The 15,463-nt window shown below is 51.1% G+C and overlaps 1 protein-coding gene across 1 annotated transcript in view; it reads right to left on the bottom strand.

Moving 5' to 3' along the window:
• ADARB2 (adenosine deaminase RNA specific B2 (inactive)) overlaps nt 1-15,463 on the bottom strand; it is a gene marked incomplete at both ends in the record, with an annotated part of 417,934 nt that overhangs the window by 132,140 nt on the left and 270,331 nt on the right. Inside the window, 2 exons of the mRNA XM_079787310.1 lie at nt 3,741-4,609; nt 11,144-11,230. Of these exons, the coding sequence (XP_079643436.1) occupies nt 3,741-4,609; nt 11,144-11,230 (956 nt within the window). The remainder of the gene's footprint in view (nt 1-3,740; nt 4,610-11,143; nt 11,231-15,463) is intronic.

The following is a 15,463-nucleotide window of genomic DNA, read 5'->3' as shown; positions in this document are numbered from 1 at the left end:
AGAGGAATTCTGTGCCAGAGGAGACAGCACTGCCGGTGAAGAAAGTGTCTGAGGGGCTCTGCCCAGCTGCCTGCTGGTGCATTGGGCGAGTGGTGTAGGCCCTGCCCAGTTAGGTCTGTACTGCGGTTTAAAAAAATCAATAAAGCCTTGGTCTCAGCATTCTGCCTATGAGACCCGAAGTCATATCTCGTGAAATCATAGGAGCAGAACTAGCCTCATTCTGAGAACCAGAATCCTGGAGAAACCAAGCCCTGTGATCTTCATCTTTATCAAGAATATCATTCTTTAGAAATCACTCTTCCAAAATCGAGGCGGAAACAAGTTGGTTGGAAAAGGACACCAGTGTTACCTGGGAGGAGGGGCTGCTTCTCTCTTTCCAGAAAGTCGCTGATTGGACGACGAGTGCAGTGGCACCGACTGCTTTACCTGAGGGGCGTTGGGAGTGAGGCTTAGTCAGGATTGTCTTGATGATGAGCAAGCGCCCAGCCCGCTCTGCTGGTCCTGCCATGGTCCTGCTCCCCAGGCCGAGGCCGAGAGCCCTGATGAGGTTCCAAAGGGCAGGTTACCTGTCAGTGCAGTCGCCTGAGCCACCTGCCTGAGAACCACGGTGCAGGGCCCTGGCCCCCCCTCTAGCACCGCCTGCATTTCGTGCATGACCCTAGGCACTGTCACGTTTGAAATGTTTTTTTTTTTTTCGTTCAATATTACTTAAGTCGGTAACATTACTTAATTTCATTACTTCCCTACAGAGGTAACCAGAAGGGCTGGTTCTGAAGCTTCATTCACACAAGACCGAGCCTTTGGGTAAAGCATTGTACAGAGCCACATTTGCTTCTGTACACGTGTGACCTACACGAGTGTCAGAACCAGACGCTGGGCCTGTTGTTCCCTGGGTAGGGCAGAACCCGGGACTTGGGGCAAAGGACATTAACTATTGGTGTCGGTACCCAAGTTCCTGAAATTACGTCTCTCCATTGTCGGCTGTCTGCCTCCCCCCGGGTGGCCTTGGGGAGTGTCCTCCACGGTCAGTGGCGGGGGGACCTGCCTTCAGGGAGTGTGAGCGGTGGTTCTGGGAGCCCAGCCAGGACTGGGTGTCCGACATGCTGTCCCCGAGCAGGTGCTAACAGTGCAGCTAGGCAGGATGGCGAAGGGTCCTGCACTGGGCACGGGAGCTCAGGGCCACGGTGCCAGCAGGACCAGCAGGACCAGCAGGACCAGCAGGACCAGCAGGACCAGGCGCCCACTGCATAGAACGTGTTGGGCCAAGCAGGAGAGCAGCCTTTACAGGGACTCTTGGAATTGCTTTGTAAAGATCAGTCCCTGCATCCAGACTGTGTATAAGACAGGATTCGAATTTAATGAAGCCGCTGGTGGCGCCTGGTCCTGGGTCCCCTGACCCACTGGGCCCCACCCAGCCCGGGGAGGGGTCGAGGGCACGGTAACGAGCCTCAGGACGGCAGTGCCCGGGCGTGATGGATGGCCCTCAGCCCTCTCGCTGCTCCGAGCCCTCCATCATCCCGCCGGGGTGGTTAGCAGACTGTCAGAGAAAAATAATTCAGCAGCCGTGGCTGTAACTGATGTGCTGCTTCCTGGGGTCAAATGACTGTTACGAAGCAGCGGTGCTGCCCGGCCCCTCCACCGTGCGAGCTCGGGGGTGACGACACGAGAGGAACGCGTCTCGGCTGCAGCTCCCTGACACCCCTCATCGCTTGTTTGGGGTGGGTGGGTGGAGAGTGGGTCCAAGGGGGAACGAACGTTTCTTACTGAACAGGAAATGCGGGGCCGTGAGGGCCCCTGGTGGGGTGGCCACGCGGGGAACGACAGGCCGGAAGACGAGGGGACACACCACTGCGCGCCCTGCAGGGGGGCTTTCCGGGGAAGGAGGTGGGGGGACAGGTGATGTGGAGGCCGTGGGCCCCCTGGGCTCATCCAGCTTGCGGGGGGCACAGTGGCTTCCTTGGGTGTGGTGGCAAACTTAAGCTCCAGTTAACGGAGAAACAGGACCAGAAGGAAAAAGAGAGAAAACAGTGTAAAATGGAGGTGCCAGGAAGGAGAAACGAGGCTGAATTCTTCTGGCAGGAGGTGCTCAGGGACCTTCGATCCCCAGCTTCTTGCAAATACCCCATTTAAAAAAAAATATTTTATTGATTTTTTACAGAGAGGAAGGGAGAGGGATAGAGAGTTAGAAACATCGATGAGAGAGAAACATCGATCAGCTGCCTCCTGCACACCCCCTACTGGGGATGTGCCCGCAACCAAGGTACATGCCCTTGACCGGAATAGAACCTGGGACCCTTCAGTCCGTAGGCCGACGCTCTATCCATTGAGCCAAACAGGTAAGGGTGCAAATACCCCATTTCTATGTGGATTGTGTGTTATTTGAGGGTGGGCTGAAAGGCAAGACAGATGGAGATGATGGTCTAAATCCCTTCAACCTGCTCTCGAGAAGGTTCAATAAATATGTGAAAATGACTGACGGCGTTGGGGGCAGAGATAGCAGGAGAAACAGCCGTCCCTCGATTGGGCTCTTGTTGGACTGTCTCCCTCACTCAATGAGCTGTGAGCAGAGGACCCCCGTCCCATCAGTACTTACTGAGCACTGTGACTCAGCTCGAGGCATCTGTCCTGTGCGTCAGGTTTGTTCGCTGTGGTGTGTCCTTCCTGCTCCCTGAGTTCTTGGCGGCACCCTGCCTCCTTCCACTGACACGAGGCTTCCCAACGTGACTACACGTTCTGTCCCAGGAGCTGGGAGGTAGGTGATCGGGACAGTCATGGCAGCAACACCTTACAGTTACTGGGGACTTACCTGCACGGCGTTAAGTGCATTTGAACTATGTTCCTCCCCACAATTGACACCAATGTGAATAAAGATACTTTCCTGCCTCTACTACATTAGTGATGCCTACCGGCAATTCCGAAAATGCTAAGACAAAAGGTAATTTACATATATAAGCAGCTACAAGACTTGGAAGGACAAGGGTAAGACTCGTTCCTGACACATGGACGGCGCTATGAAAGTGTTTTTCGCACGAGCAAAGGTGAGCCAGCGTGAGAAAGCAGACCTGTCACTGGTGTGAAAGGGCCGGAGGGAGGTTGCTGACACCAGGTCCCAGCCTGCCCTTGTTCAGAGCCCTCTGCTCCCAGGTGAGGGTTGGACCCTCTGACTTCCCCTCGGTGTGGCTGCACCTGGCGTCCCGCCTGCCACTCAGGCCCCTGCCTCTGGGTGGAATCACTGGGTGGATGATTCCTATTCGTTTCCCTTCCCCCCGCCTCCCCAGCGAGACACTCCACCCAAACTGCTACCTAACATGCATTTCACCTCCTCCAGTCCTCCTGCTGCGGAACGCTCAGCAACCAAGTCACTGAAGGGCAGAGCCGCCGCTGCCAGCTGTCCTTCCCTGTCAGCCCATCTGGGGACGGGCCCTGCCCTCGCCCCGCCCTGTTTCCTGCCATTGGTGTCACCACAGACAACACCTGACTTCACTCTTGCCCCGCCCCTCTGCTAAGTCCGAACGTTGACGTTCTTTCTTTATGTGCACATGATTCTCTCCCCTGAAGCCTGACAAATGCTCTAATGGTGAGGCTGGGCCGGGGCTGAGCTGGCTGTTCTGGGAGAGGTGCGTGTGGGCGCTCTCTACTTACAGCGACTGGAGCAGGGGGCTGCCTGCTGCCCGTCCCAGCTCATGGTCTCCTAGCATCCGGGAGATGCCACCTGCCGGGAGCTACCTGAGAATTCTCACCTGGGGCAGGAGGTGACTTTTGCTCCTGCTGGGCACGTGGCCGGGCAGCCGGATGTCGAAGAGGGCCTGGAGGGCCGCCTGCGCCGCCTGGCCCTTGGCCAGCTTCTTGCTGCGTCCCGAGCCTTCGAACATCCTGCCGTCCACGCTCACGGCCATGACGAAGCTGCGCGGCCGCTGCCTGTCGGCAGGCTCCGAGAGGCACACGTAGCGCAGGCCGGCGCGCAGCTGGTTCAACACCACCACCGGGTTCCTCTCGCCCGGGGCCACCAGGTCCAGCGTGCTGCGCAGCAGCCGTCCCCGCCGGCAGACGGGGGACAGCAGCTCGGGCTCGGCGGGGCGGTGGCCTGGGAAGGCTGCGCTGGGTGCCGACGGCTCGAACTGTTTGAACAGCGTGTCGGGGAAGTCGGCCTGGTCGGAGGTGAAGTCCGTGCAGGGGCTGGGACTGCTGCCCATGGCCAGGTGGGCCTGGCAGGCGTTGGGGAACTGCACGAAGGAGCGCAGGGCCAGCTCGGCTGCCCGCATCTTGGCCTTCTTCTTGGTGGGCCCCGTGCCCTCGAACGTGAGCCCATTCACTTCCACCGCCACAGCGAAGACGGGCGCGTGCACCGGGCCGGTCTGGGACACCATCCGGTACTGCAGGCCGGGCCGCAGCTCGTGCAGCTGCACCAGCGCGTTCTTGGGCGTCATTGACCACGAGAGCGTCTTCCAGATCAGCTGCAGTTTGCAGAAGTGGCCACTGTTGCCCTCCTCCAGAGGCCTTTTCCTCTTCACGCCAGGCGCACCGCCTCGGGCTCTGTCGCCCGCGGGCAGTGGCCGTGCCTCCAGGTTGCTCACATTTCGGTTCTCCTTCACGTCTGCGCTGCTGGTACCTGGAGGTGAGAATAGACAGCGGTGACCAGGGGTCTCAGCGCGCGGAGACAGACACCTGTGCGGACAGCGCTGTGCACAGGAGCCCAGCCACTTCCTTTCTAGGCTGACAGGAGTTACTAAGCTTCCCTGAACGTGGGGCCGACTGCTCAGGACGAAGGAGGACACCCAGCCCTGAGCGGTTCCTGCATTTCTGAGAATGTGGCGTGTGGATGTGGTGAGCCTGACCTGCTCACAGGGGCTCCCACCTGCTCTGAGTGTGGCTGAGATGTTGAGGGGTTGAGGCCAGCCGAGCACAGGCCCTCTGCCCCCCTCTCCCGAGGCCTCCCCCAAACCGAATCACAGGTGGCCCTTTCTTTCTAGCAGCTGCAGGCAGCGCTGAGAGCCACAGGGGCCTGCCCTGTGTGCAGACTGGTAACTGAATTGTGGCGCGATCATAGGATGGAACACTCAATAGCACTCACGGTTGATGAGCCAGGTTTACCTGCTTCATCGTAGAGGAAGCTCAGAAGCATAATGTTGCATGATAAAAGCAACTTGCAAAGTAATACATAGAGTGCAATGCCATTAATATAAATTATAACAACACAGGCGCTGCGTGTAGTCTGTGGGATCAGACACAGTGGTGAAGCTTAGATGCTAACCTCCTGGGAGGCAAGGAGGGAACGAAATGGGGGCCCAGGTGGAGGCTTCATTTGTATCTGTGATGTTTTAATCGTTTGCAAAAAAATTGATATGCGTTAAATTTAGCAAAGTCATCACTTGCAACCTATACTTGGTGGACGTGTGCAGTGATTTAGCTTTTCTGGACAGGCTCTCGGCGCTCTTGGACCACTCTTCACCAATGAAACTGTTCCATTTAGAAAACCTCAGCTTGGCTCATCACAGAACCGCAGGACCAGAGTCCCTGGTGAAGAGGCTTTTGGAATGCTGACCCAGTGTCCTATGAAACGCTCCAGGATGACGGTCCCACTGTGCAGTTCCCTGTCACCGAGCCCACGAGCACCTTTCTTATTCCTCACATCTCTGCGGCGGTGGGTGGCACAACACCATTTTCTGGGAGTGGAAACGGAGGCTCAGAGAGGCGGACCAGCTGGATAACTGGCCGAGATGCGATTTCACCCTGGGAATGTCTTGCTGCTCTGAAGGTGAATGTATGGGCACAGACAGTGCCACATTCCTTGGCCATTTCACAGGGACGCTCGCCTCTGGGAGGGAATGAAGTGCTGGGAGTACACAGCCCACCATTCTAGTGGGTGGATGTGTGAGGCAAGGAGGCAGGGCTGGAACCCCACACAGAGCTGGAACCCCACGCAGAGCCGGGACCCCACGCAGCCACACCCTTGAGCCCTTCTATTTCTCCTTGGGAACCAGGATCTCAGGGGCTCCGGGTGGCTGGGCAGCAGGTTGGCAATGAGTTTTCTCTTGTGAAGCAAGTGGGAACTGGGGGTGATTTTTACAGCCAGCCCGCAGCTTATAAATGGACGCTGAGCACTTTCCCCTCAGCCTGGCCGGAGCTGGAGAGACCCTCATCCTCATGGCTCTGCAGTGGAGAATAATAATGAGAAAGTACCAACGGGTGCCTTGGCGCGGTGCCTCACGCTGGGTCCCGGCTGTGCAGAACCGTCCGCTGCGCATGGGCTCCGTTCTCTTGCGAGGCGGCTCGGTTATATGTCCCCTGGTGGTTTGTGTCTGTAGAATGTTAGGTCTGTAACGGTAATTCTGTTCAAAGGAATGAACCTGAGCCTTCTATAAGTTAGAGGTGGATGGCATCGCTCACAGACTATTTTGTAGGAATAATTACGGGCAGGTATCGAGCACCGACTCAACCCCTCTCTGCGTCATTACGCGCCTGGGTCCCGCAGCCAGGAGCTCCGCCATATGGGGTATCTCAGGCCCAGGGCAGTGGGTCGGATTAACCACACAGCTTCCCAGATTAAACATAACGATGGGAAAAAAATAACCCGGCCAAAAAGCTCACAGCAGATTGCCTGAAACTTGCTGGTTGCTCTAATTTCTTATTGATTTCTCACGATGTGGGGATGGAGGGAGCCGCGCGTGTGATTAAGGTTGCCGGCGTATCAGATGACCTCGGCTGCCTTTTCAAGTAGAAAGGTTTATCTTGGAGCAACAGCCCTCACGGTGGGGAACTTCCCCTCCCCTCCCGGGATTGCTTCTGGGCTCTTCTCTCCCACACACTCAGTATCCGATGACGATGGCCATTATTAGTTTTCAACGGCCTAGACATGATGATCAGACGATGGCACGAAGCGTCCTTCCAAAATGATCACTATCTAATAACTGATAACAATGCAGAGCTCTGGCCTTCTCCTGGATACACGAGCTACAATCTCTGGGGCGATGTTACCTACTGGGTTTTGCAAGTGAGCAGATTGGGGGCCCAGCTCCCTCCAGCACAGCCCACATGCTGGTTTCCGCTGGGATGCTAACCAGGCAGCGGGGGGAGGGCCGTGGCCACTCCACTGGCTCTGGGGAAAGCCCTCTCCTTCCTTCCTGTAGGTGTGACCTTGGACAAGTCTCTCAAAGTACCCACACTCCATTTTCTTAAGATGGAAAATGTGGGTTTTAATAATGCTTGACTTATAGGATTATTATGAAGTTGAACTAAAGGAACATGTATAATAGGCTCAGGGAAAGCCCTGATGCATCAGAAAAGAGTGTTGTTCCCCCTTATTGGTGGGGGGTACATTACAATACCCTCAGTGGCTGCCTGAAAGCTCAGATAGTACAAACCCTATATATACCATTTTCTTTCCTATACATACCTACCTATGACAAAGTTTAGTTTACAAATGAGGCCCAGAAGAGATTAACAATAACAAATAATAACAGAACAATTATAACAAATATACTGTAATGAACATCAGGTGGATATATCTCTCTCTTTCTCTCTGATAGTCTATCTGATAAGTGACTAATGGGCATTTTGGGGAGAAGGGGTGGAATTTTATATATCATTAGAGGCCCGGTGCACAAAATTTGTGCACAGGTAGGGTCCCTCCCTAGGCCTGGCTGGCAATCAGGGCCAATTGGGGCCTTTTGGCTGCTGGCCAGGTCCTTCCTTTGTTCTGCGCCGAGCCCTGCTGGTCAGCGCAGGTCATAGTGAGTGATCGAACTCCCGGTCTCCAGGTTGAACTCCTGAGGGGACAATTTACATATTAGGCTTTTCTATATATAGATGGCTGTGGTTAAACATTTATTTTCCAGGTGAAATACATCTTTCAGAATTAAGTTCAATGACTGGGCTGCATTTTCTGGGGCAAGGTCCCGGCTGCCATCTCCCTGTGTTATCACCCGCTTGGAGTGCAGGTGCCCGTGTGAGGTGCCAGCATCTGCCTCCTCTGCATTCTTGTCCCCAGGCCAGTGTCTGACTGGTCAATATGCAGCTGGAGTTTGCAGTAGTTGAGTTGTTGGGAGCTTTTCCTCACGCTGCCTCTCTAATAATGACACTACTGTGTTTGCAGGTGGGAGGGCAGTGTCCGACCCACCCACCCTACCCAGACCGGGCCAGTGACAGGAGCAATGGGGTCCTGCTCTCCGTTTGTGCAGGAAGAAGGTCTTTGTGCCTCAGGGGTAAGAACGTGGGGAGGCTGTGGCGGCCAGCCCGGCGGGCCTGGTGACTTGCAATACAGAATGTGAGGTCCTGCCTGTGCGGTCACACTGGCCAGTCACTGATGCTCTCGGATCAGGCTCTGCAGCAGGACAGGACGGCCGCCTTCCAAGACCTGCCCTGCTGCTGGCATCTTGGGGTGCGTGGCTGCCCTCCTTCAGACCCATGCAAAGGGCGTGGACTGTGCAGGCCTGTGGCCCTGCCAGGATCCACGTCTCAGCCCTCCTCATGTGACACCTTCGGTCATTGTCAGGGTCAGAGGTGATGGGGTAGGGCCAGCGACCACACCCCTCAGTGTTCGAAGAAGAAAGCTTTCAGGGTTCCCAGCGTAGGCGCGGTCTGAAACGTGGCATTATCTGGTTGACTGTGAGCCAGAACCCAGCCTGCTAATGGCGGGCTGCCAGGTGGGCTCACCGGCACCGGCCCCTCTCAGGCCGAGTCTCTGTCTGGCTATGGGTCCCTGACCCCTGCTCAGCCCTGGACATTGGAGCTCAGCCCTAGGGAAGGAGCAGAGGTGAGCGCCGGGGCCACAGGAGCGAGATGGTCCTCAATGGTGGAACTTCATCTTAAACCAACCCAGACATACCCGTTTTTGTTTGTAGATATAAACAAGAGATTTCAAAGCAAGGACACACTTGCCTTTACCACTACCTTTCCTCCCTGTATATTGTGTGTACACACATGCATACACAGTGAACATTCATTACACACACCGCACTACACACACCACACACACACATTACATAGACATCACACACATCACACACTTTACACATATACCACATACAACATACATATAGACACACATTTACACACACCACACACACTTTGCACCCATATTACACACAACACACATACAGACACACATGATATACATATCGCACACACAGCACATGCTTTGTACATACATCACACATGTGAACACTCACCATACGCATCACATTTATCATATACCATGCACACATTACACACACAAAACACAGAACACACACCACACACACATACACATACACCATGCACACCACACATACTTTACACACACACACACACCCTTTAGGGGAGGTGCACTCTTTCTCTTTCACCTCCCAGTGGCATTTGGGCAGTAAGTTGAGGGACTGCATGGGTAATAGTAGTGAGGAATGTTGAGTAAGACAAACACATTCATTTGGAGGTGTATCTTTGAACAGTGTATGAAAATAGGGTTTCCTAAGTATATTAACAGCACAACAAAGGGAATGGCTAATCCACTGATAGAAAATAAGACTTTCCAAGCATTTCAAAGGCATTTTAACATGTAATAAATAAAAGTCACTCTTGTCTGTAAGCTTTTACCGACTAGTCAGTGAGCTGAATTAGAAAAATAGCCTTAATTACTGGTACTAACCAACCTGGAGAGAGCATTTATATGTTCTAGGTCCTTGTCTAAAACGTCTTCATGTGCTATCTTATTTGATTCTGACCTCAATTCCATGTCCTTGTCCCTGTCTTGGGAACAAGTTTCTGAGAGTCTGAGCAGCGATATTCATAGCAGGGCTAGTGACATAGAGATGGCACCAGAGGTGTGCCCACTGGATCCTACTTTCAGAACTGTTCTGGCACCACAATCATTAGCCTGGGAGCCATTGGAAGGGGAGAGCTACTTCCACGTGGAGAGGCTAACAGCCAGGGTTTCCGCAGCTCGGTGGGAAAGACACAGAAACAGTAAGATTGTATTCCTCATGCTATCAATACGTTGACTACACTCTAGGAGTTTTCCAATCATGAGAGACAGAAACAATCGTTTGTCCACGTTCCACTGTGACCTAGGTGTTCGCTGAGGAAGGGGCCCTGAACGAATAGCCAGGAGACCTGTGTTGTGTTTCCCACGTGACTTTCTCCACATCCTCCACACCTTTCCTTCCTTATCTAGAAAACAAAGGACTGAAACTAGAGCATCTCTAAGGTTTGCTCTGGTTTGACATCCAGTGTTTCTTCGACTTTGCTTCAGTGGAATAATGCAGGGCAATCACCTCAGTTTTCAGTCTTGTTGATAATTATGTTTATGGGAAGGGGCTATTCATGCAGATGTGTGGTGTTTTTTAAGAGCTGATGGCAAATGGACAATATTCCTGTGCAACTCCCACCCCCCACTGTTGCTGCTTGGTCAGGTCAACGATCCTAGTGACCGCCAGTAATTCCCATTCCAGGACAGCGAACACGTTCCCACCTCTTTCTGGCTGAGAAGGTGACCCATCTGTTAGGTAATGTTGAAATGTAAGAGGTGTTCATATGGCTTGGAACGTTCACCCCCTTGTTTAAATGCCTGACAATATGCTACACACCAGAGGTGAGTATAATGCATGCTAGACACTCCCAGACCCTCCTACCCCAGTCCCTCGGCTCTGCCTCCTCATTATAGTCTGTGCAGGGACACTGCTGAGGTCCCCTCCCCCAAGCCAGCGTTTCGGTCCCTGCACCACACTGCTGGTGTCTCTCCAGTTTCACGTGCCAGAAATGTTTCAACAAGCAGGCACCTGGCCAGCTCTTCCCATGTTAAAAAATTGTATGAACTGTGTTCAAAGAGACTATGTTCTTTTTTCTTTCTTCTTCTTCTTCTTCTTCTTTTTTTTTTTTTGAAGGGAAAACACAGGAAAGAGAGGAAGGATGGCCTAAGATAACTTAAAAAAAAGTATACACACACACAAAATCCCTGGAGTTCTCAATCACACAACTAATATTTCCCTACCCCCCAGGTGAGGGGAGGAATCCAGGTGGGGACGGGACTCCAGGTGGAGACAGGAGGAAAACCTTCTGTTCTGGGAAACCCAGATATTATTCCTCCTCCCCACTCCCACATCACCCCAAGGATCCCAGTCTTTGGGGATATCAGGCTGGGACCCCATTCTTCAGGGAAGGGTTTGCTTACTTAGATTATCCTCATCCTCCGTGTTAGTGGCCCCGGGGCTCAAGTGCTTGAAGGGAGTGATGAAGGCTGACAACATGCTCACTTTGTCTGGAAAGAAAAGAAGAACGGAAATGCTCTTTTGACATCGAGTTTCAGAAAAACTCAGTGCTTTCATATGCTCTTATTACTGAGGGTTTGGACAAGGGAGGTTGAAAGGTCGTTTTGGTTTCAGCCACTTCATTCTGGTTCAGTCTTTTATTGGATTTCTGACAGCATTTTATCAAATTCCCCTCTCCATTCAATTTTAAACGTTATGATTTCTATCTTTTTTCTTTTCTTATTTTTGGCATCTCCCCTCCTTTTGTTCCACGTCCCTCAAAACTCGAAGTAATCGTCTCCAGGGCAACAGCCTTGCATGAGCTTAGAGGATGCTGGGTGGGGCAGGGCCTGCTAGACTGAGGTCATTCCACAGAGAGCGGCTAAAGCAAGTAAAGAAATTCCACAATGAAATGAGCATCTGTGCAAAAGAAGCCAACACTATTTCCCACCATTAGTGAACTTGCTTTGTGGGCTTGGAATGCATGAAAATAATGGACTTAAAACTGTAAAATATACTTAGTGTGCATTTGAGAAGTAGAATTACAGGGAGGAAGCGGAAGGGGGAGGAGAGATGGCAGGTGGAGGAGGAAGCAGTGTGGGGCTCCCGCCCGGAGGAGGGCTTCCTGGGAGTGGGACGTGTCACTGCAGCAGTGGAAGGAATCCCAGGGGATGCCCCTGCCTGCAGCCCCGGTGGTGGGTGAGCTGAGCAAGACTGGTCAGCATCCTGGGCACCGGACACCCCTGAGTACGGCCGGTGGGAAGATGGACCCAAGTAGGAAATGCCACTCGTGACCAATGAGAGATGTTCTTTCCACGGCCTCAGCAATTTCTCTCTTCTACGGAGAGATGGAGGAATTGCAGGTTGCATGTACAATTGGGAGACACAAAGAAATGACTAATAAAGGGAGCCAAAAAGAAGGCTCCTGATTTTAGAGGTTCCACCGACTAGATTTAACCACAGAAGTTAGGAGCACTTGTCCATACGCAGAACCGACTGCCTTGTAGAAGAGTCCTCCGCTGTTCTCAGATTCCTGCCTCTTGCGTCCTCTTCCCCGCAAGTCTGTATGATTCATTATATTCCATAGGAATCTTGACCGCACTATTAAAAATACGATAGCTGGAAACGCCACCACTGCTTAGCCGTTGCATTACATGGCTGTGAAAGAGTCATTCCTGCTCCCCCTGTGATTAGGTTACTTTGCCATGCGGGACACTTTCGGTCTCCTCTGGTATATGAGGGCAGGGTGGTGAGCAAGGTCACTATTTGCCTCAGGCTGCCTTTGTCTGCCTCTGTGGTCAGAAAGGGCTGTTGACAGCACTCCCATTTCAGCACACGTCTGAATGGGATGTCCCAGGACCCCGGGTGATGGGCGGTTTTTTATGCAGCTGGCCTGAGGCGTCCAGACCCAGCCTGAATCCCGCTCTTTTTCTTTCCATTATGAGCCTGTTTTCTCTTTAGCCAAGCTTCCCAGAGGCCAGGGGAGTTCACATTGAAATTCATTCTGAAGCCTGTTAACAGCTGTTGTTTCCAGTAGGGACGGGTAACAATATAACGTTCACTCAAAGAGAACAATAAATAACTCACATACAAAACGCCTGCTCCTTCTTCATTCCCTGAACAAGAAGAATAAGGCAGGGAGGACTGGCTCTCCCCGAGCCTGCACGGCCCAAGCTAATTTACTACCAGGGAATGAAATCTCTTGCTTGAGTTATAATTTCATTAAGGCAGCCCAATAATATTACACAAAGAGTGTGAAGCTCAAATGATTTAGTCTGGAGCATCTCAAAATGAAATTACAATTTTCTAATAAATCAGGCTACCAGCCCAACACCCACAAAAACACACTAAGCCATTTCGGAGCTCACCTGAGCAAAATGTGAAATGTTTAAAGATTGTTTTAGATCCATCAAAGTTCTGGCTTTTTAGGGTTGCCAGATTTCTCAAATAAAAATGCAAGACAACTAGTTAAAAACGAGTTTTAGATAAACAACACACTTTTAAAAAAACATATACATCTCTCATATTGGGACATATTATTAAAAGTGTATTGTTTATCTGAAATTCAGATTTAAAGTAAAGGACTTGAACAGACATTTCTCCAAAGAAGATATACAAATGACCAATGAGCACATGAAAAGATGCTTAGCATCAATAGTCATTGGGAAAATGCAAATCAAAACTACCATGAGATGCCACCCCATACCCATTAGGATGGCTATTATCAATAAGATAAAACATAGCAAGTGTTGGAGAGGAAGTGAAGTTAAAATCCTTGTGCACTTCTGATGGGAATGTAAAATGGTTCAGCCACTATGTAACCAGCAATCCCACTTCTGAATACCCCAAAGAATTGAAAGCAAAGATTACAAGAGACATCTGTACCCCAATGTTCATAGCAGCAATATTCACCAAAAGGTGGAAGCAGCCCAAGTGTCCATCAGCGGAAGAATGGATAACAAGATGTGGTGCAACTACACGCAATGGGATATTATTCAGCCTTAAAGAGGAAGGAAATTCCGTAGTATGCTACAACATGGATGGGCCGTGGGAACATTGTGCTGTATGAAATAAGCCAGACATAAAAAGGCAAATACTGTATGATCTCACTCATATAAGGTCCCTACCGTAATCAAACTCAGAGAGACAGAAAATAGAATGGTGGATTCTAGGGGTTGGGGGATAGGGAATGGGGAGTTGTTGAGTGGGGACAGAGTTTCAGTTTCAGAAAATGAGAAAGTTCTGTGAATGGACGGTGGTGATGGTGGCATACAATGTGAGCGTACTTAATGCCACCGAACTTATATGCTTAAAAATAGTTAATATGGCAAATTTCATGTTTTGTATATTTTACCACAACTTAATAAATAAAAAAATAATTCAAATTTAACTGGGCGTCCTGTTCTTTATCTGGTGACCCTATCTCACCCTCCCAACTTTCTTCTCTTGTCTCCAGCGCGTGGGCTTTAGATGTCATCGGCCAGATGAAACAAACAGCCCAGACAGAGCAGGGAGCCGGCAGGGCTGCTGACGGCTATTTGCTCCCTCAGTCCACCTGGAACTCCAGCTATTATCTCCTGTCACTGCTGCTTCACGAAAGAAAGGCAGTTGTTCCTAGGAAAGGACAGGCCGCCTCTTTAGAAGGTCATCAGAAAAGAGGGGGAATTGTATTTTTTATTTAGAAAAATTATAACAGAAACTATTTGATGTCAACGCCATTAAAAAAATTTTTTTTATTGATTTCAGTGAGGAAGAGAGAGGGAGAGAGAAATAGAAACATCAATGATGAGAGAGAATCATTGATTGGCTGCCTCCCGCAAGCTCCACTCTGGGGATTGAGCCCGCAACCCAGGCATGTGCCCTGACTGGGAATACAACTGTGACCTCCTGGTTCATAGCTCGACACTCAGCCGCTGAGCCACACCAGCCTGGTCTAACGCCATTTTTGATAGCTGTTTTCTTGATACACGTTTTCCAGTTTGGCTCTGTGTTCAATTGGTCCAAATAGGAGCAGAGCTCCGATATCCAACCAGTTCTAGTCTGTGTTTTGCACAGCCATCTTATGAAACTCTGGTCTCCTACAGGTTTTTGATGAAAAAAATGGATGTACTTTTCCTCAATTCTGGACATTTTGGGTTATGTGGAGAGAAGCTGGTTAACAGAATTCCCCATACATCTGGCGCTCTCCCCACCCTCTCATTGCAGGTTCTGGAAGAAGAAGAAGGAGGTGTTTTCTGGGAAGGCAGCTGGGAGGAGTGGCAGGGCACTCCCTGCTCCTCCACTATCGGTGTCTGTGGCTACAGGCTCAGGCCCAGAGAACCTGACGTCAGCCAGCTGGAAAGTGACCTGAGAGGGATGTTCTCAATCTGAACCGACCCTGGTATATAGCACATTGCCTGGTGCCGTCCTCCTATCAAGAGTCATTTCCACAGCCATAGAGATCAGTGGAACAGAATACAGAATTCAGAAATACAACCATACCTGTATGATCAATTGATTTTCAATTCATTATAGCTCAACATCAGGAACATGCCCAATGCCCACCAACAGAAGAATGGATAAATGAACTCTGTTACCTTTATGCAATGAGAGTCTATCAGCAGTCAAAGCGATTAAAGTCTTAAAATACATGATGATATGGATGGGTCTCTAAAACATTATATTGAACAAAAAACCCTAGAAATTCCAGAACAGGCAAAACTACTCTTGGAGAAAGAAATCAGACAGCTGGTTGCCTCTCCAGG

The sequence above is a fragment of the Cnephaeus nilssonii genome, assembly GCF_951640355.1.
Source record: "Cnephaeus nilssonii genome assembly, chromosome: 1".
Classification (NCBI taxonomy): domain Eukaryota; kingdom Metazoa; phylum Chordata; class Mammalia; order Chiroptera; family Vespertilionidae; genus Cnephaeus; species Cnephaeus nilssonii.
This window is presented reverse-complemented; position numbering and strand designations above follow the sequence as displayed.